This window comes from Chiloscyllium punctatum, chromosome 18, assembly GCF_047496795.1.
Source record: "Chiloscyllium punctatum isolate Juve2018m chromosome 18, sChiPun1.3, whole genome shotgun sequence".
Lineage (NCBI taxonomy): Eukaryota > Metazoa > Chordata > Chondrichthyes > Orectolobiformes > Hemiscylliidae > Chiloscyllium > Chiloscyllium punctatum.
This window is the reverse complement of record NC_092756.1, coordinates 88,776,792-88,798,619: the sequence shown is the minus strand read 5'-3', so window position 1 is coordinate 88,798,619 and position 21,828 is coordinate 88,776,792. Positions and strand designations below refer to the sequence as shown.

The following is a 21,828-nucleotide window of genomic DNA, read 5'->3' as shown; positions in this document are numbered from 1 at the left end:
AGGAGATCCTATGAAGTGGCCAAGATCACTGGGAAATCAGAAGATTGGGAAGGCTACAAAAACAAAGATGATAACAAAGAAAGAAATAAGGAAGAAGAGGATCAAATATGAAGGAAGGCTAGCCAGTAATATTAGAACTGATAGTAAAAGTTTCTTTCAATACATAACAAACGACAGACAAAAGTAGACATTGGGCCACTTCAAACTGATGCTGGAAGCCTCGTGATAGGAGATAAGGAAATAGCAGGAGAACCTAAGTACTTTGCATCAGTCTTCACAGTGGAAGACATGAGTAATATCCCAACAATTAAAGGGACGCAGGGGGTTGAGTTGAGTATGGTTGCCATTACAGAAGAGAAAGTGCCAGAAAAGTTAAAAAGGTCTTAAAATTGACAAATCTCCAGGCCCCGATGGGATACATCCTGGAGTTCGAGGGAGGTGGCTGAGGAAATAGTGGAGGCGTTGGTTGAGATCTTTCAAAAGTCACTAGAGTCAGGGAAAGTCCCGGATGATTGGAAGATCACTGTTGTAACCCCCTTGTTCAAGAAAGGAGCAAGACAAGAGATGGAAAATTATAGGCCAATTAGCCTAACCTCTGTTGTTGGTAAAATTCTAGAATCCATCATTAAGGATGAGGTTTCCAAATTCTTGGAAGAGCAGGGTCAGATTAGAACAAGTCAATATGGATTTAGTAAGGGGAGGTCGTGCCTGACAAACCTGTTGGAGTTCTTTGAAGAGGTGACAAGTAGGTTAGACCAGGGAAACCCAGTCGACGTGGTCTCTCTAGACTTCCAAAAGGCCTTTGATAAGGTGCCACACGGGAGGCTGCTGAGCAAGGTGAGGGCCCATGGTGTTAGAGGTGAGCTACTGGTATGGATTGGGGATTTGCTGTCTGACAGAAGAGAGTTGGGAACAAGAGGTTCTTTTTCGGAATGGCAGCCGGTGACAAGCGGTGTCCCGCAGAGTTCAGTGTTGGGGCTGCAGCTGTTCACATTACGTATTAATGACCTGGATGAAGGGACTGGGGAATGTCTAGCAGAGTTTGCCAATGATACAAAGTTAGGTGGACAGGCAGGTAGTACTGAGGAAGTGGGGAGGCTACAGAAGGATCTAGACAGTTTGGGAGAGTGGTCCAGGAAATGACTGATGGAATTCAATGTGAGCAAATGCAAGGTCTTGCTCTTTAGAAAAAAGAATAAAAGCATGGACTACTTTCTAAACGGTGAGAAAATTCATAAAGCCAAAGTACAGAAGGATCTGGGAGTGCTAGTTGAGGATTCTCTAAAGGTCAACATGCAGGTTGAGTCTGTGATTAAGAAAGCGAATGCAATGTTGTCACTTATCTCAAGAGGGTTGGAATATAAAAGCACCATTGTGCTACTGAGACTTTATAAAGCTTTGGTTAGGCCCCATTTGGTTTACGTGTCCAGTTTTGGTCCCCACACCTCAGGAAGGACATACTGGCACTGGAGCGTGTCCAGTAGAGATTCACATGGACGATCCCTGGAATGGTAGGTGTAACATGAGGAACAGCTGAGTTCCTCATATGTATTCATTGGAGTTAAGATTAAGGGGAGATCTAATAGAAACTTAGAAGATAATACATGGCTTGGAGAGGGTGGACAGTAGGAAATTGTTTCCATTTGGCAAGGAGACTACGACCCATGGACACAACCTTAGAATTAGAGGTGGTAAATTCAGAACAGAAATGCAGAGACATTTCTTCAGCCAGACAGTGGTGGGCCTGTTGAATTCATTGCCGCAGAGTGCAGTGGAAGCTGGGACACTAAATGCCTTCAAGGCAGAAATCAATAAATTCTTGATGTCACAAGGAATTAAGGGCTACGGAGAGAATGTAGGTAAGTGGAGTTGAAATGCCCATCAGCCATGATTGAATGGCAGAGTGGACTCGATGGGCCAAATGGCCTTACTTCCACTCCTATGTCTTATGGTCTTATCTTGAATTGTGAAACAGGTAAGAGCTACAAAAAAGGTCAATCTACAGGACCATCAAGTTGATTTGAAATAAGGAAAACTTTACCTCCCATAATAGAAGCAATTATAAATAGAGACAACGCACACCAAAGACTGATAGAGATAGGAGGCAGTGAGTTCCAGGTTAATCTGCTTGTTGACAGCAGCTTCACAATCCTGGTGATAGTTTTGACAAACCTGGGAAGCCATTTTGTGACAAATATTGTACTACTTGCCTACCAAAGACAAGTCACAAGCCAACCACAAACTTAGAATTACCACCAACTCTACCTAAATCACCACAGCCTTTGGACTTTTATTTATACTTCCAAGCAGACCTCATTTTATTAAGCAGGAAATGACATCATCAGTGATGGCCAATCACTCTTGTTAATCAATCGATCAGCTGCCATATCCATTCAGCGCAGAATGGGAATTGGATCCAGAAGCCAATTAGAATTGACAACCAGTGGATGATGAAATTGGTAATTGACCTTTGACCTCTTACACAAGTGCAAATTCTGTAAAAATATCTACCTGAAAATGAGATTAAAACATACTCTAAAATTTCACTATTGTTCCTGGGGTTGTGAATTAAGACATGCTGAAAACAGATTTGCTGAAATTTGTTAGTTTGTTAATCTGAGGCATTTGTCTTCCTACCTTTTGAATGACAGTGTTGGGAGTCCATTGAAAAATGGCTAGATTTTGTTGACATCAAACATTTGCCTATTGATTGACAGTGACAGAAATGAAGTGCTTTTGGGTCATCTAGTGGAGGGAACTGATGTACTTTGTGGATCCATTCTGAATCTGCTGTGATCTTTTTGACCTTAGGTCTCAGGAAACCCAGTTTACAAACCAAAATGGTGAATGCGCTGAGTGCGTCAGCTATGTAGTAGGCCTCAGGCTTCCATTCCTAAATTGCTGTTAGAAATATACTGCATGATCAATTTTTCTGTCTCCATGTTTAGTTATTAATTGTTTCAAGAAGGACCAGTCCCTCAACTCAAGGATGTTTCCAAATGGGAAGATTCTGGTTCTGTTTACATTGCAATCTGTAAAATATGCAGCTCAGAAACTGGCCTCTCAACTCGATGTGGTTCATACGCACATCTTTATGGATATGAGAGTATCTCAACCTAAAGTTGATTGTGTTGAACTGAGCAGCCTCCAGTTGAGTGGTGCGCTGTGAGAGTTTGGGGATTGAAGGTGCCTACTCAATGTTAGGGTATGATCACAGCCTTGACGGATGGATTGGTGGAAGCAAGTTACTTTGACCCAGTATCTGATTCAAATCCCAGGTTACAGTCTAGCCATTACTTGTCAGATTGAGTTACAACTTTGAATATTGTTCATGGAACCATGGTCCGAGGTCAACCCTGATAAATATTCATGGCGATGAGAGCAGGTCTGAAGCTAGGAATTCTGTTGGGAATTTCTCAACCCATGACTTTCCAAACACTGTCCACCATCTACAAGTAAAAGTGATGGAATACTTTCCAATTTCTGGCTGAATCCAGCCCCAAAACTGACGAAGCCCCAGGGAAATCTCTCGCCATCCGGAGTTGGAACAATATCACTGTTTCTGAATCCAAGTCCCGGAAGCCCCCCCCGCCTCAGCAGCAGCAGCAGCATCATTCTGGTCTCTCCCACACCAGGTGGGCTGTAATAACCAGCTCATCACCACCACCTGAAGGGTAACTGTGGCTGGGCACGAAACGCAGCCTTCTGATTGGTACACTGAAGATTGACCAATAAAAACCACCCTGGGATGGGGGAGTGGGAGTACAACACTAGAGGGGCATAGGCTAAAGGTGAGAGGGGAAAGATTAAAATAGGGACGTGAGGGACAATCCTTTCAGACAGAGGGTGCTGTGTACATGGAACAAGCTGCCAGAGGCAGTGGTGGAGGCAGGTACAATTATAACATTTAAAACACATTTGGACGGATACATGAATGGGAAGGTTTTAGAGAGACATGGGCCAAATGCAGGCAAGGGCAACTGGTACAGTTTTGGAAATCTGGTTGGCGTGGACAGGTTGGACGAAAGGGTATGCTTCTGTGATGTATGACTCTATGACTCTACTGGTGTGCAGCGATGTGTTTCCTGAGGATGGTGTAGTGGCTCAGTGGTTCGCACTGCTGCCTCACAGCGCCAGGGACCTGGGTTTGATTCCAGCCTCGGGTGAGTGTGTTTGTGTATAGAGTGTGCATGCTCTCCCTGGGTCTGTGTGGGTTTCAAACGACTGCTCCAGTTTCCTCCCACAGTCCAAAGATGCGCAGGATTGGTGAATCGGCCATGGGAAATGCAGGGTTAAGAAGATTGGATGGGTCGGACCAGGATGCTGGTCAGATAATTGGTGCAGACTCAATGGGCTGAATGGCCTCAGCCTGCACTGTAGAGAGTATGTCGGCATGACTTGATTGTTTACAATAAAAGGTTTTACGTTGTGGAATGAAATATGTTAAGGACCTAAACCCTCCTTGAAGGCTGCAGTGTATGCTCATTACAATATTCACTCAAACAATCACCAGCAGAGCCCCCTCCCTAACCCCTGAAACCCCAAAGATGAAGGAGCAGCTGTACAGGAGAGTCAGCATCTCCAGGTTTTCCTTTCAGGATGACAGCACTCCCCAACTTGGAGAGAAATCACTGCTCCTTCAACATCACTGGGTCAAATCAAACTGCATCAGGAGAATCCTTCAGCACATGGGAAGCTGGGAGGAAGCAGGGATCAGCTTGGACTGCAAACTGCTGACTTTAGCAGCAAGAGTAAACCAGATGGAAGCATCTAACCTCAAGCATTGCTGTGTTATTCCCAGATCACAGTCAGCCTGCTCATTTCAGCTGTAGGAGACGATGGGAGCATGTGTATTAATTCAATGCAGCTCAGGAGAATTTCTTCAGCTGACACCCAGGAATGTGTTTCTGTAGGGAATTACCCCAATTCTGGGTGGGCAGGCTTGAGGTTTATTGAAAGTGCAGAGGCAGTGTTAGGAGTGGGTCTTCAGATAGGGAGGTACACAAAAATGAGGGAAGATACAGTGGGATAACAGTGCTACTGTGGGGAAGAACTCCCCTGCTGTGGATTGACTCCTAGTTGTGCTCAAATGGGTATTTAATCAAGGTGCTCATCAGGTGCTGCATGTTTTATTCAGATGACAGAGCAATGAGCCACTCTTTATACCCCACTGATAAGGGCTGTAACAAGGGAAGGGGTGAAGATCACAGGCCCCTGTGCTGGTCTGAACACCACTGGGCTCTTAAGGCTGGGCACAAAGGTAAAAGAAAACAGTAGCACTTAGAATATCCTGGTCACGTTAGAGTTCCATGGGAAGCTATAACCAGCCAAATTGAGATCATATCATTAGCTGGTTCCACCATCGGGTTAGAAACCAGAACCTCATGGACCTCACCCAAAGCCCATAAGGAAGAGGTGAACAGATCTGGTCATCCCAATCATGCAGTTTTTGATTCCAAATTGTGGAGCACCTCTACAGTGAAGGAAGACATTGATGCGGAGGTGAACACTTGATGAGCAAATCTGGAAATGAACGTGGAATCAAAGATTTAGGGTGGCTAGGGAATTGGATGTTTGGTCTTGTGAGGTATGAAAACTTCCCTGCCCACTGTTTGCCTGAAAGTGTAGGTATTAGTCCAAAGAAAAGTATAATTCTTGGACAAAAGAAAAGAATCATTTTAAAAAAAAAGGTTTTCTACTCCAGAGTGTAAAACACCCAACCTCACATGGGAGCACAATAGCTTGAATTGTAGTTACAACAACCCCATCTAGTTATGCCTGTCCACTGGGGTGCAGAGTGTTGGCGGAGGTGTAAAAGTGAAGGGGAGACATTTGGTGAGGTGTTTTAGTCCAGTGATGTGAGCCAAATTGCAGGATGATTACTGAATCAAGCCCCCCCAGAGATAGCAAACAAATTGGAGAGAAGGATCAGTGGTCTGAATGAAGGACAAAAAGCAAGATCAAATACAATACTTTGTGTTTCCATTCAGGTGGTATGGGGGGGGGGGGAAGGAATAAAAAAAAAGAGAGCCAGATTGTCCAAGTGAAGTCAGTAATGCATTCAGACAAAAGCAGACAGTACCCCATGCCCCACTAACTGCTGTCCTCCAGTGAGAGCCTGTCAAACATGTACTCTCCCAGCCCATTCTCAGGGGCTCCCAGACGCTTCAGGTTGGTGATGTAGTCCCCAAGTCGCTTGATGATCTCAACCTCCTCATCCAAATAGTGAGTCTCCAGGAAGTCACACAGCTGGAACACAGGAATATTACAACTCATTACATGAGCACAATCCAAGACAGTTTGGAGAATTCCCACTGTAAAACAGACTGGGCAGGACTAGCTCTAGACAACTCAAATCCAAACTAGAGATTTTGTACTGGTGGATATATTAGCCTTTCAGCTGGCACATCTTGCCATTTAGGTGAAGCCAAGTTGTATTGTGGTGGATGGTGATCATTCCACTGCAATGGTCCTGAATAAGGATTCAGTGGCCAATATCACTTCAGCACTCCCACCAGATTACAATCCAAGTTCCTCCTTGACCTTCTTGTTGAAGAGTTGCAAGATGGATCATTCCAGATCCACACTGGTGGTTACAATGTTATATCTGGACAAAGTTAAAAATCACAACATCAGGTTTTGTCCAACAGGTTTATTCAGAAGCACTGGCTTTCAGAATGCTGCTTCTTCACGTGGTCAAAGAGTATTAGTTTGGAAGCTAGAGCTTCTGAGTAAGCCTGTTGGACTATAACTTGGTTGTGTTAGTTTTAACTTTGCACACCCTAGTCTGACACTGGCATCACCAAATCACATCTCCCCAAATATGTTACATTATTGAATTTCAAACCCACAGAGACCAACCAGTGAAGTGTTACCCTGAGGGTCTGGCAGTGATGAGAATGAGAATGAGGTGAAGCTTACATGAGGGTCAGTCTGGGCAGTGGCAAGTTGGTGTAGATCCAGCAAACTCTGGTTCACATTCTTCTCCAGATCCAGGGCAACCTGCATTGCCTGCAGACCGTTACCCCACTCATCCCTCTCTGGCTTCTGAAACATGGAAACAAAGGACAGTTAAGGATCAGAATCCCTACAGTGAGGTGAAGTCAGTCATTTGTCCACATCAACCCTCCAGAGGGTCCCACACTGACAAACCTAACCCTGTAATCCTGTTTAGGGATAAATGTAGCCTGTGTATCCCTGGAAACTGGAATGCCTAGCATGACCAAACTGACTGGCACATCTTTGATCAGTTCCCAGAGGCTGGAATTGGACCTGGGTTGCTGGCACTGAGATACTGTAGTGCCAGGACCATCCTCGAGTCCAGAAGATAATTTGAGGAGGAAGGGATTTAGTGGGATCTCAGGAAACTTCATAAATATGGAATGCACCACCTGAGGTGTGTTGGGAGGCAGCTAGTCCAGTGACATTGCAGTAACATCTGGACAAATACTGCAAATGCCAGGGTACAGTGTGTGAAGGACTAAGTGCAAGTAGGTGGGATGGGTGTAGTTTGGTCAGCTAGATATGGTAGCTGAAAGGGCCTGTTTCTATGCAGTGAATTGGAAATGAAAGAGATTATATGGGAAGACAAGCTACTCTTCACTTCCCCCTTCAGGGTGAGCAAACCCTGTTACTGGTGGATTGAAGCCACATCAAGAGATCAACCAATCCTTTCCCCAACATTCCCACCTTCACATTCTGGAGGAGGACTCTGCCTCCACGCTGATTCTGGAATTTCAGCAGCTTCTCTGCATGTTCCTGCTTCTCCTGGGACTGAGCTTTGAAGAACTGGGAGAAATGGTGCAGGGCAACATCATCCTGGTCAAAGTACGACATCTGAAAGAGAACCATTTATATCCCATGAACACATCACTGGCCCCAATTCCAGTTATCAGAACGGAAGACTAATTTAGCCCTCAGACTATCTGTCTATTCAAGCAGTTATTAATCCTCTGCATTCTCAGCCATTTTAATATCCCAGTGTTGTCCAGTGAGCCAGCAGCTCTTCACCCCAGCTTCCTCCTGAGGACATGCAACATCCATGTTTTAATTTGGATTAAACAGCTGGTGAGTTCCTCAGCAGGTCTGGTACAGCATCAGAGGAGAGAAACACTAAATTCATGTTTCTGCTCATTAACACCATTAGAATGGGAAGATATTAGACATGGACTGAAACTCTTCAATAAAAAGGAAACTAGCGTTCAGGATGTATTTGTGGTGGGGTGGGGTCCCAAAGCTAGACAGCACAGGGTTAACATGAGGGATGGACGTAAATGGACCCAGGCAGCAGCTGTTTCCAGAAGGTGGTGTATGGAATGAGCTGCCAAAGGAAGTAGCGGAGGCCGGTACAGTTACCACATTTCAAAGGCATCTGGATGGGTATATGAATGGGAGGTATTTAGAGTGATATGTGGCAAATGGGACTAGATTAATGTGGGATATCTAGCTGGCATGGAAGAGTGGCTTAGAGGGTCTGTTTCAGTGCAGACCAGGTCTGGGATGGTAGATTTCAAATATTCTACATGGAACCAACTGAAGTTATAACCTTTAACAAGGTGAGGGTTCAGTTGGGTGACAAGGAAAGCCACTGGAGTACTAAGTGCAGTCTACTCCATTCAACATTAACCAGAGGGGAATACCCAGTCACCAGGACATTTTTCTGAATGAAAAGTACATACAAAACATCAGAACACAGGGACTGTAGTCCATTCAGCCCCTCAAGCCTGTCCTGCCATTCAATGAGAAAGTAACCATGAGGCTGCTGCAAGGAACGACATTGTTCCTTTGGGGCTAAAGTGGATGTTGGACACTGCTGGCACTAATTTAGTCAGGAGAGAGTTTTGTGCAAGTTGTAGATCATTGGGATTGTCTGGACCATAGATTGGATCAGTACAAGTGTGTTCATATCAGAGTATGGAAGGGAATGAGTGGAATGGAATGAGAGAGAAGGGACCCAGGGTTTGCTGAGGAAAGCCTGTGCAAGGAGCCTTTGAATTGTGAGCAAGCAACTGAGTGATTAGAAAAGTGTAACTTGATCAAGGAAGAGTCTGAGACAGGGAAACCTCATGTGACTCAGATTAACCATTACATCAAGCTGGTGACACCATCCGCAGGTAAACTGAAAAGCACTATGCTTGGTTTGACTTGAGCAGTTCAAACCATTAGATTTACACCCATATTTGACTCAGACATTGAACCATCATGCTCACAAGTGAATGTTATGTTAATGCTACTCCTTTAAACAGGATGTTTCATCCTTGGTTTGTGCCCCCTTCAAGACAGGTCATAAAGGCAGAGGTGCTGCTATGTCTGGAAATAGCTTCTTCAAAGAGGAAATAAAGTGACGGGAGTGGCCAGCCCAGTTATTGTCCAATCTTGGTTTAACAGGCAGAAACCGCTAGTAGCAGAGATGCTGTTACTCTGAAACTAGGTTCCATGCTTCAAATAGATGTTTCTTACTTGAATGCTCTGAAAACTCTCCTGCCAGCAAGAAGCAGAGTTTGTAGTTACCATTTCCTAAAGGGGGTGTTTTTGGCCTGTTGTGGGTATGGGAACAGTTCCTTTGTTATGTTGCAATTGAGTCCATTAGGTTCCAAGTTGTTGGATTGTCTTAAACTCCTGTTTCCTTTTGTTGGTGCTTCTATCAGAGAATGTCGATAGTTGGTTATAAAGCAGAATGGTTTGACCAGCTGCATCACCTCCTGGAGTATACACTATACAACTGCCTTTCTGATGAGGAAAGGTTAGGGTCTGGGCAACCTTCGTGGTTTTGACAGATCCAGACTGGGCCCCAACAGTTGGGGGAGGATTAGGAAGGGGCACAACTCAGGTCAGAGTGGAAGGGAGTGATCCATCCTTATTAAAAGCTAACTGGTTCACCAATGAAAGCTGTTCCCACCTCTATCAGAGCTCTAGGGACTTCATTCTCATCTGAGAGGGGAACCTGTAAAACAGAGGAGCCCCAGAGTGTGATGAATATTCACCACATGTCTGGATGTGTGTACCTGCAACATTCAAGAGTGAGACACCATCCAGGATAAAACAGCCCACTCCATTGGTACTGCATTCTCCACCTCCCTTCAGTGTCCATTATCTACCAGGTACCCTGCAGCACTCACTAAACACCTAATTAGGTGATTCTCACACTTCAGAAGGGCGTGGGCAAATCATTACTGGGAAAAAAAATGGGCCATTTTAATTCTCATACCATCCTGATTTGATGGCCTCCATTTCTCCAGTCAAAGGGAAATGTCAGACTACTCCAGCCACCTTGTGTGTACACCAACACTACAGCAAATTGACTCTTCCTCCAGGTGAAGGGATGGAGGACAAGTGGTTACCTGACCACCCACACAAATGGATAATACAGAAAGCTAAGTAGGCCTCAGCTGGAGCCTACTTAAGTGGAGGCCAGTCACAGGCTGACATTAAATACCTCTGCTCAGATAAGCCAAGTATCATTGATAAACACTGCCATAACTCCCTTTTACAGTATCAAATCTAGTATGATGCTTATTTAGCATTAGCAGAAAATAAAACCAAACATACCAGAATACATTCAAGCAGCAGAAAGGCAGCTGGTCAATGGATACCTCCATATGGTTGACCTAAATGGTTTCTAAGCTATTCCTGTAAAATATCCTGTTTTGACAATCCTAGGGAAACAACAGTTACTGCATGTGACAGCCATATCAGGGAATTGTACACTAACCAAGAACACTTCACCTTGCATACATTATTGCACATCAGTATCATACTGCATTGTTGCTGTAACACCACATTTATCTTGAAGTGTGAAACAGGTAAGAACTAAAGTCAATCTACAGGAGTATCAAGTTAATTTGATAAAGGAAAAAGGAAAACTTTACTTCACATAATAGAAGCAATTATAAATAGAGACAACACTCACCAAAGACTGATAGAGATAGGAGGCAGTGAGCTCCAGGTTAATCTGCTTGTTGACAGCAGCTTCACAATCCTGGTGATAGTTTTGACAAATCTGGGAAGCCATTTTGTGACAAATATTGTACTACTGGCCTACCCAAGACAAGTCACAGGCTAATCACAAACTTAGAATTACCACCAACTCTACCTAAATCACCACACCCTTTGGACTTCTATTTATATTCCAGGAGCAGACCTCATTTTATTAAGCAGGAAATGACATCATCAGTGATGGCCAATCACTCTTGTTAATCAATCGATCAGCTGCCATGTCCATTCAGCGCAGAATGGGAAGTGGATCCAGAAGCCAATTAGAATTGACAACTGGTCGATGATGAAATTGGCGATTGACCTCTTACACAAGTGCAAATTCTGTAAATATATCTACCTGAAAATGAGATTAAAACATACTCTGAAACATCACTATTGTATTTGAGCTTGTGTATTAAGACATGCTGAAAACAGATTTGCAGAACTTTGTTAGTTTGTTACTCTGAAGGATTTGTCTTCCTAGCTTTTGAATGACAGTGTTGGGAGTCCATTGAAAAATGGCTAGATTTTGTTGACCTTAAACATTTGCCTATTGATTGACAGTGACAGAAATGAAGTGATTTAGGGTCATCTAGTGCAGGCAACTGATGTTCTTTGTGGATCCTTTCTGAATCTGCTGTGATCTCTTTGACCTTAGGACTCAGGAAGCCCAGTTAACAAACCAAAACATTAAATGTGCTGAGTGCCTCAGCCATGTAGTAGGCCTCAGGCCTCCATGTCTAAGCTGCTGCTGGAAACATATTGCACGATCAACTTTTCTGTCTCCATGTTCAGTTTTTAATTGTTTCTCGATAAACTTGCCCTCAACTCAAGGATGTTTCCAAGTGGAAAGATTCTGATTCTGATTCTGATCCTGTTTACATTGTAATCTGTCAAATGTACAGCTCAGAAACTGGCCTCCCAACATGATATGGTCCATACGTACATCTTTATGGACATGAGAGTATCTCAACATAAAGTTGAATGTGTTGAACTGAGCAGCCTCAAGTGGACTGGTTGTGCTGTGAGAGTTTTGGGGATTGAAGGTCTCCACTCAATGTTAGGGTATGATCACAGCCTTGACGGATGGATTGGTGGAAGCAAGTTACTTTCACCCAGTATCTGATTCAAATATCAGGTTACAGTCTAGCCATTACTTGTCAGATTGAGTTACAAGTTTGAGTATTATACATGGAACGATGGTCCGAGTCAACCCTGATAAATATTCATGGCGATGAGAGCAAGTCAGAGGCTGGGAATTCTGTTGCGAATTTCTCAAGTCCTGAATTTCCAAACACTGTCCACCATCTACAAGACCAAAGTTATGAAAAGTGGTGGAATATTTTGCAATGCTCTGGATGAGTGCAGCCCCCAAGAACACTGACAAAGTCCCAGGGAAATCTCTCGCCATCCTGAGTTGGAACAATATCACTGTTTCTGAATCCAAGTCCTGGAAGCCCCCCCCCCTCAGCATCATCATCATCATCATTCTGGTCTCTCCCACACCAGGTGGGCTGTAATAACCAGCTCATCACCACCACCTGAAGGGTAACTGCAGCTGGGCACGAAACGTAGCCTTGTGATTGGCACACTGAAGATTGACCAATAAAAACCACTCTGTGATGGATTGTGGGAGTACAACACTACAGGGGCAGAGGCTAAAGGTGAGAGGGGAAAGATTAAAATAGGGACGTGAGGGGCAACCTTTTCAGAGAGAGGGTGCTGTGTACATGGAATGAGTTGCCAGAGGAAGTGGTGGAGATGGGTACAATTATAACATTTAAAAGACATTTGGACGGATACATGAATGGGAAGGTTTTAGAGAGACATGGACCAAATGCAGGCAAGGGCAACTGGTACAGTTTTGGAAATCTAGTCAGCATGGACAGGTTGGGCCGAAGGGTCTGCTTCTGTGATGTATGACTCTATGACTTTACTGGTGTGCAACAACATTTTTCTTTAGGATGATGTCATGGCTCAGTGGTTAGCACTGCTGCCTCACAGCACCAGGGACCTGGGTTTGATCCCAGCCTCGGGTGAGTGTGTGTGTATAGAGTGTGAATGCTCTCCCTGGGTCTGTGTGGGTTTCATATGAGTGCTCCAGTTTCCAACCACAGTCCAAAGATGGGCAGGATCGGTGAATCGCCCATGGGAAATGCAGGGTTAAGAGGATTGGGTGGGTCTGAAAAGGATGCTGTTCAGATAATTGGTGCAGACTCAATTGGCTGAATGGCCTCAGCCTGCACTGTAGAGAGTATGACTTGATTGTTTACAGTAAAAGGTTTTACGTTGTGGAATAAATATGTTAAGGACCTAAACCCGCCCTGAAGGCTGCAGTGTATGCTCATTACAAAATTCACTCAAACAATCACCAGGAGAGCCCCCTCCCTAACCCACGATCCCTGAAACCCCAAAGATGAAGGAGCAGCTGTACAGGAGAGTCAGCATCTCCAGGTTTTCCTTTCAGAATGACAGCACTCCCCAACTTGGAGAGAAATCACTGCTCCTTCAACATCACTGGGTCAAATCAAACTGCATCAGGAGAATCCTTCAGCACATGGGAAGCTGGGAGGAAGCAAGGATCAGCTTGGACTGCAAACTGCTGACTTTAGCAGCAAGAGTAATCCAGGTGGAAGCATCTAACCTCAAGCATTGCTGTGTTATTCCCAGATCACAGTCAGCCTGCTCATTTCAGCTGTAGGTGACGATGAGAGCATGTGTATTAATTCAATGCAGCTCAGGAGAATTTCTTCAGCTGACTCCCAGGAACATGTGTCTGCAGGGAATTATCCCAGCTCTGTGTGGGCAGGCTTGAGGTTTATTGAAAGTGCAGGAGCGGTGTTAGGAGTGAAGCTTCAGATAGGGAGGTACACAAAAGTGAGGGAAGATACAGTGGGATAATATTACTACTGTGGGGAAAGAACTCCCCCCTGCTGTGGATTGGCTCCTAGTTGTGCTAGAATGGGTATTTAATCAAGGTGCTCATCACGTGCTGCCTGGTTGATTCAGATGACAGAGCAATGAGCCACTCTTTATACCCCACTGTTAAGAGCAGTAACAAGGGAAGGGGCGAAGATCACAGGCCCCTGTACTGGTCTGAACACCACTGGGCTCTTAAGGCTGGGCACAGAGGTAAAAAAAAACAGTAGCACTTAGAATATCCTGGTCACGTTAGAGTTCCATGGGGAGCTATAACCAGCCAAATTGAGATCATATCATTAGCTGGTTCCACCATCGGGTTAGAAACCAGAACCTCATGGACCTCACCCAAAGCCCATAAGGAAGAGGTGAACAGATCTGGTCATCCCAATCATGCAGTTTTTGATTCCAAATTGTGGAGCACCTCTACAGTGAAGGAAGACATTGATGTGGAGGTGAACACTTGATGAGCAAATCTGGAAATGAATGTGGAATCAAGGATTTAGGGTGGCTAGGGAAATGGATGTTTGGTCTTGTGAGGTATGAAAACTTCCCTGCCCATTGTTTGCCTGAAAGTGTAGGTATTAGTCCAAAGAAAAGTATAATTCTTGGACAAAAGAAAAGAATCATTAAAAACAAACAAGGTCTTATACTCCACATTGTAAGATACCAACCTCACATGTGGGGCACAATAGCTTGAATTGTAGTTACAACAACCCCATCTAGTTATTCCTGTCCACTGGGGTGTGGAGTGTTGGCTGAGGTGTAAAAGTGAAGATGAGACATTTGGTGAGGTGTTTTAGTCCAGTGATGTGAGCCAAATTGCAGGATGATTACTGACATCAAGCCCCCCTAGAGATAGCAAACAAATTCGAGAGAAGGATCAGTGGTCTGAATGAAGGACAAAAAGCAAGATCAAATAAAATATTTTATTTGTTTCCATTCATGTGGTATTGGGGGGGGGGGGGGGGGGGTGGAAAAGAAAGCCAGATTGTCCAAGTGAAGTCAGTAATGCATTCAGACAAAAGCAGACAGTACCCCATGCCCCACTAACTGCTATCCTCCAGTGAGAGCCTGTCAAACAGGTACTCTCCCAGCCCATTCTCAGGGGCTCCCAGACGCTTCAGGTTGGTGATGTAGTCCCCAAGTCGCTTGATGATCTCAACCTCCTCATCCAAATAGTGAGTCTCCAGGAAGTCACACAGCTGGAACACAGGAATATTACATGAGCACAATCCAAGACAGTTGGGAGAATTCCCACTGCAAAACAGACTGGGCAGTACTAGCTCTAGACAACCCTGAAAAATACAAAAGCTCTAGTTTTGTACTGGCAAATATATTATTCTTTTAGCTGGGACATCTTGCCAATTAAGTGGCGCTGAGTTGTATTGTGGTGTATGGTCATCATTCCACTGCAATGGTCCCAAATGAGGATTCAGTGGCCAATATCACTTCAGCACTCCCACCAGATTACAATCCAAGTTCCTCCTTGACCTTCTTGCTGAAGAGTTGTAAGATTGATCATTCCAGCTCCACACTGGTGGTTACAATGTAATATCTGGACAAAAATCACAACATCAGGTTTTGTCCAACAGGTTTATTCAGAAGCACTGGCTTTCAGAGTGCTGCTTCTTCAGGTGGTCGAAGAGTATTAGTTTGGAAGCTCGAGCTTCTGAATAAGCCTGTTGGACTATAACCTGGTGGTGTTAGTTTTAACTTTGCACACCCTATTCTGACACTGGCATCTTCAAATCACATCTCCCCAAATGTTGCATTATTGAATTTCAAACCCAGAGACCAACCAGTGAAGTGTTGCCCTGAGGGTCTGGCAGTGATGAGAATGAGGTGGTGAAGCTTACATGAGGGTCAGTCTGGGCAGTGGCAAGTTGGTGTAGATCTAGCAAACTCTGGTTCACATTCTTCTCCAGATCCAGGGCAACCTGCATTGCCTGCAGACCGTTACCCCACTCATCCCTCTCTGGCTTCTGAAACATGGAAACAAAGGACAGTTAAGGATCAGAATCCCTACAGTGAGGTGAAGTCAGTCATTTGTCCACATCAACCCTCCAGAGGGTCCCACACTGTCCCACCCAACCCTGTAATCCTGTTTAGGGATAAATGTAGCCTGTGTATCCCTGGCAACTGGGATACCTAGCACGACCAAACTGACTGGCACATCTTTGATCAGTTCCCAGAGGCTGGAATTGGACCTGGGTTGCTGGCACTGAGATACTGCAGTGCCAGGACCATCCTCAAGTAAAAATGATTTGAGGAGGAAGGGATTTAGTTGGATCTCAGGAAGCTTGATAAATATGGAATACACCACCTGAGGATTGTGGGGGGAGGCAGCTAGTCCAGTGACATTGCAGTAACATCTGGAGAAATACTGCAAATGCCAGGGTACAGTGTGTGAAGGACTAAGTGCAGGTAGGTGGGATTAGTGTAGTTTGGTCAGCATAGATATGGTAGCTGAAAGGGCCTGTTTCTATGCAGTGACAGGGAGATGGAAGAGATCATATGGGAAGACAAGCTACTCTTCACTTCCCCCTTCAGGGTGAACAAACCCTGTTACCAACAGATTGAAGCCACATCACGAGATCAGCCAATCCCCTCCCCACCATTCCCACCTTCACATCCTGGAGGAGGACTCTGCCTCCACGCTGATTCTGGAATTTCAGCAGCTTCTCTGCATGTTCCTGCTTCTCCTGGGACTGAGCTTTGAAGAACTGGGAGAAATGGTGCAGGGCAACATCATCCCGGTCAAAGTACGACATCTGAAAGAAGAATTCCCATCCCATTAACACATCACTGGGCCCAATTCTAGTTGGGAGAAGTAGAGACTAATTTAGCCCACAGGCTGCCTATTCAAGCAGTTATTAATCCTCTGCATTCTCAGCCATTTTAATATCCCAGTGTTGTCCAGTGAGCCAGCAGCTCTTCACCCCAGCTTCTTCCTGAGGACATGCAACATCCATGTTTTAATTTGGATTAAACAGCTGGTGTGTTGCTGAGCAGGTCTGGTACAGCATCAGAGGGGAGAAACACTAAATTCATGTTTCTGCTCATTAACACCATTAGAATTGGAAGATATTAGACATTGACTGAAACTCTTCAATAAAAGGAAACTAACGTGCAGGATGGGGGGGGGGTGGGGTGGGGTGGGGTGGGGTGGGGTCCCAAAGCTAGACAGCACATGGTTAACATGAGGGATGGACATAAATGGATCCAAGCAGCAGCTTTTTCCAGAAGGTGGTGTATGGAATGAGCTGCCAAAAGGAAGTAGGAGGCCGGTACAATTACCACATTTCAAAGGCATCTGGATGGGTATATGAATGGGAGGTATTTAGAGTGATATGTGGCAAATGGGACTAGATTAATGTGGGATATCTAGCTGGCATGGAAGAGTGGCTTAGAGGGTCTGTTTCTGTGCAGACCAGGTCTGGGATGGTAGATTTCAAATATTCTGCATGAAACCAACTGAAGTTGTAACCTTAACAAGGTGAGGGTTCAGTTGGGTGACAAGGAAAGCCACTGGAGTACTAAGTGCAGTCTACTCCAGTCACCATTAACTAGAGGGGAATACCCAGTCACCAGGACATTTTTCTGACTGAACTAGACAAAACTGATATCAGAACACTGGGACTGTAGGCCATTCAGCCCCTCAAGCCTGTCCTGCCATTCAATGAGAAAGTAACCATGAGGCTGCTGCAAGGAACTACATTATTCCTTTGGGGCTAAAGTGGATGTTGGACACTGCGAGCACTAATTTAAATCAGGAGAGAGTTTTGTGCAACTTGTAGATCATTGGGATTGTCTGTACCATAGATTGGATCAGTACAAATGGGTTCATATCAGAGTATGGAAGGGAATGAGTGGAATGGAACGAGAGAAAGGGGACCTGGGGTTTGCTGAGGAAAGCCTGTGCAAGGAGCCTTTGAATTGTGAGCAAGCAACTGAGTGATTAGAAAAGTGTAACTTGATCAAGGAAGAGTCTGAGACAGGGAAAACCTCATGTGACCCCGATTAACGATTACATCAAGCTGGTGACACCATCCGCAGGTAAACTGAATAGCACTATGCTTGGTTTGACTTGAGCAGTTCAAACCATTAGATTTACACCCATATTTGACTCAGACATTGAACCATCATGCTCACAAGTGAATGTTATATTAATGCTACTCCTTTAAGCAGGAGGTTTCATCCTTGGTTTGTGCGACCCCTCAAGACAGGTCATAAAGGCAGAGGTGCTGCTATGTCTGGAACTAGCTTCAAAGAGAAAAAAAAGGGTTGTGGTCAGTTATTCTCCAATCTTGTTTTGTTTTAACTGGCAGAAACTGCAAGTGGCAGAGAAGCTGTTCTTCTGAAACTAAGTTCCATGCTTCAAAGAGATGTTGCTTACTTGAATGCTCTGAAAACTCTCCTGCCAGCAAGAAGCAGTTTATATTTACCATTTGCTAAAGGGGGTGTTTTTGGGCTGTTGTGGGGATTGGAACAGCTTTGTTATGTTGCAATGGAGTCCATTGGGTTCCAAGTAGTTGGATTGTCCTAAACTCCTGTTTCCCTTTGTTGGTGCTTCTACCATAGTATGTAGATAGTTGTTTGTAGAAAGCAGAATGGTTTGACCAGCTGCATCACCTCCTGGAGTATACACGATACAACTGCCTTTCTGATGAGGAAAGGTTAGGGTCTGGGCAACCTTAGTGGTTTTGACAGATCCAGACTGGGCCCCAACAGTTGGTTGAGGATTATGAAGGGGCACAACTCAGGTCAGACTGGAAGGGAGTGATCCATCCTTATTAAAAGCTAACTGGTTCACCAATGAAAGCTGTTCCCACCTCCAAACAGAGCTCTAGGGATTTCATCCTCATCTCATGAGAGGGGACCTGTAAAACAGAGGAACCCAGAGTGTGATGAATATTCACCACATGTCTGGAGGAGTGTACCTGCAACATTCAAGAGTGAGACACCATCCAGGATAAAACAGCCCACTCCATTGGTACTGCATTCTCCACCTCCCTTCAGTGTCCATTATCTACCAGGTATCCTGCAGCACTCACTAAACACCTTCCAAATAGGTCATTCTAACACTTCAGAAGGGCATGGGCAAATCATTACTCGAACAAAGTGGGCCATTTTAATTCTCATACCATCCTGATTTGATGGTCTCCATTTCTTCAGTCATTGGGTCAAGTTTCAGACCACTCCAGCCACCTTGTGGGTACACCAACACTACAGCAAGTCAATTCTTCCTCCAGGTGAAGGGATGGACAACCAGTGGCTACCTGACCATCCACACAAATGGATAATACAGAAAGCTAAGTAGGCCTCAACTGGAGCCTACTTAAGTGGAGGCCAGTCACAGGCTGACATTAAATACCTCCGCTCAGATAAGCCAAGTATCATTCAAACACTGCCATAACTCCCTTTTACAGTATCAAATCTAGTATGATGCTTATTTAGCATTAGAAGAAAATGCAAGCATACCAGAATGCATTAAAGTAGCAAAACAGCAACTAGTCAATGGATACCTCCATTTCCACCATATGGTGGACCTAAATTAACTTATTTACACTGTGGAAACAGGCCCTTCAGCCCAACGACCCTCTGAAGAGCAACCCACCCAGACCCACTTTACTTCTTCACCTAAGACAGTTAATTTAGCACAGCTAATTCACCTAACCTGCAGCTCTTTAGACTGTGGGAGAAACCAGAGGAAACCCACACAGAAATAGGGAGAATGTGAAAACTCCACACAGACAGTTGCCAGAGGTGGGAATTGAACCCAGGTCTCTGGTACTGTGAGGCAGCAGTGCTAACCACCGTGCCATCATGCCACCCACAAAATGGTTAAGCTATTCCTGTAAAATATCCTATTTTGACAACCCTAGGGAAATGACAGTTACTGCCTGTGACAGCCATATCAGGGAATTGTACATTAACCAAGAACACTGCACCCCAAAAACATCACCGAACATAAACAGGAGCATCAGTATCATACCCCATTGTTGTTGTAACACCACATTTATCTTGAATTATGAAATAGGCAAGAGCTACAAGAGCCAGTCAAAAAGAGTATCAAGTTAATTAGAAATAAAGACTTCACTTCACATAATAGAAGCAGTTATAAATAGAGACAACACTCACCAAAGACTGATAGAGATAGGAGGCAGTGAGCTCCAGGTTAATCTGCTTGTTGACAGCAGCTTCACAATCCTGGTGATAGTTTTGACAAACCTGGGAAGCCATTTTGTGACAAATATTGTACTACTTACCAACCACAAACTTAGAATATCTACCAAAATCACCACAGCCTTTGGATTTTTATTTATATTCCAGGAGCAGACCTCACTTTATTAAGCAGGAAATGACATCATCAGTGATGGCCAATCACTCTTGTTAATCAATCGATCAGCTGCCATGTCCATTCAGCGCAGAATGGGAATTGGATCCAGAAGCCAATTAGAATTGACAACTGGTCGATGATGAAATTGGTGAATGACCTTTGACCTCTTACACAAGTGCAAATTCTGTAAATATATCTACCTGAAAATGAGATTAAAACATACTCTGAAATTTCACTATTGTATTTGAGCTTGTGTATTAAGACATGCTGAAAACAGATTTGCAGAATTTTATTAATTTGTTACTCTGAAGGATTTGTCTTCCAAGCTGTTAAATGACAGTGTTGGGAGTCCATTGAAAAATGGCTAGATTTTGTTGACATTAAATATTTGTCTCTTGATTGAGAGTGACAGAAATGAAGTGATTTTGGGTCATCTAGTGCAGGCAACTGATGTACTTTGTGGATCCTTTCTGAATCTGCTGTGATCTTTTTGACCTTAGGTCTCAGGAAACCCAGTTTACAAACCAAAACGGTAAATGCGCTGAGTGCGTCAGCCATGTAGTAGGCCTCAGGCTTCCATTCCTAAATTGCTGTTAGAAACATACTGCATGGTCAGCTTTTCTGTCTCCATGCTTAGTTATTAATTGTTTCAAGAAGGACCAGTCCCTCAACTCAAGGATGTTTCCAAATGGGAAGATTCTGGTTCTGTTTACATTTCTTTCTGTAAAATGTGCAGCTCAGAAACTGGCCTCCCAGCTCAACATGGTCCATCCCCACAGCGATATGGACATGAGGGTGTATCAATCTAAAGTTGATTGTGTTCAACTGAGCAGCCTCCAGTGGACTGGTTGTGCTGTGAGATTTTGGCGATTGAAAGTCCCCACTCAATGTTAGGGTATGATCACAGCCTTGATAGATGGATTGGTGGAAGCAAGTTACTTTGACCCAGTGTCTGATTCAAATACCAGGTTACAGTCTAGCCATTACTTGTCAGATTGAGTTACAACTTTGAATATTGTACATGGAATCATGGTCTGAGTTCAACCCTGATAAATATTCATGGCAATGAAAGCAGTTCAGAGGCTGGGAATTCTGTTGGGAATTTCTCAACTGCTGACTTTCCAAACACTGTCCACCATCTCCAAGTAAAAGTGGTGGAATACTTTCCAATTTTCTGGTTGAATACAGCCCCAACACTGACGAAGCCCCAGGGAAATCTCTCGCCATCCTGAGTTGGAACAATATCACTTTCTGAATCCAAGTCCCGGAAGGCCTATTCAGAGAGAGGGTGGTGTGTACATGGAATGAGCTGCCAGAGGAAGTAGTGGAGGTGGGTACATTTATAACATTTAAAAGACATTTGGACGGATACATGAATAGGAAGCTTTTAGAGTGACGTGGGCCAAATGCAGGCAAGGGCAACTGGTACAGTTTTGGAAATCTGGTCAGCATGGACAGGTTGGACTGAAGGGTTTGCTTCTGTGATGTATGACTTTACTGGTGTGCGACAGCATGTTTCTTTAGGATGGTGCGGTGGCTCAGTGGTTAGCACTGCTGCCTCACAGCGCCAGGGACCTGGGTTTGATTTCAGC

General features: G+C 44.4%; 2 protein-coding genes across 2 annotated transcripts; both read right to left on the bottom strand.

Moving 5' to 3' along the window:
• Window positions 1-6,093: 6,093 nt before the first annotated feature.
• On the bottom strand, window positions 6,094-11,011 carry LOC140489047 (ferritin, middle subunit-like). Its single transcript, XM_072588287.1, has 4 exons — window positions 10,910-11,011; window positions 7,690-7,836; window positions 6,922-7,047; window positions 6,094-6,249 (listed from the first exon to the last, which is right to left on the bottom strand). The coding sequence occupies exons 1-4, from the start codon at window positions 11,009-11,011 to the stop codon at window positions 6,094-6,096; spliced, it is 531 nt and encodes a 176-aa protein (XP_072444388.1).
• A 3,931-nt stretch (window positions 11,012-14,942) lies between these two features.
• Window positions 14,943-20,139, bottom strand: LOC140489046 (ferritin, middle subunit-like). Its single transcript, XM_072588285.1, has 4 exons — window positions 20,038-20,139; window positions 16,521-16,667; window positions 15,753-15,878; window positions 14,943-15,098 (listed from the first exon to the last, which is right to left on the bottom strand). The coding sequence occupies exons 1-4, from the start codon at window positions 20,137-20,139 to the stop codon at window positions 14,943-14,945; spliced, it is 531 nt and encodes a 176-aa protein (XP_072444386.1).
• Window positions 20,140-21,828: the final 1,689 nt, after the last annotated feature.

Bases quoted from the DNA above. Each gene is read 5' to 3' on its own strand.
- LOC140489047 (XM_072588287.1), bottom strand. From the start codon at position 11,011: ATGGCTTCCCAGATTTGTCAAAACTATCACCAGGATTGTGAAGCTGCT. The intron at 7,837-10,909 runs GTGAGTGTTGTC...GTTCTCTTTCAG, and splicing joins CCTATCTCTATCAGTCTTTG to ATGTCGTACTTTGACCAGGA. The intron at 6,250-6,921 runs GTAAGCTTCACC...CCTGTGTTCCAG, and splicing joins CTGCCCAGACTGACCCTCAT to CTGTGTGACTTCCTGGAGAC.
- LOC140489046 (XM_072588285.1), bottom strand. From the start codon at position 20,139: ATGGCTTCCCAGGTTTGTCAAAACTATCACCAGGATTGTGAAGCTGCT. The intron at 16,668-20,037 runs GTGAGTGTTGTC...TTCTTCTTTCAG, and splicing joins CCTATCTCTATCAGTCTTTG to ATGTCGTACTTTGACCGGGA. The intron at 15,879-16,520 runs GTGGGAATGGTG...TCCATGTTTCAG, and splicing joins TCCTCCTCCAGGATGTGAAG to AAGCCAGAGAGGGATGAGTG.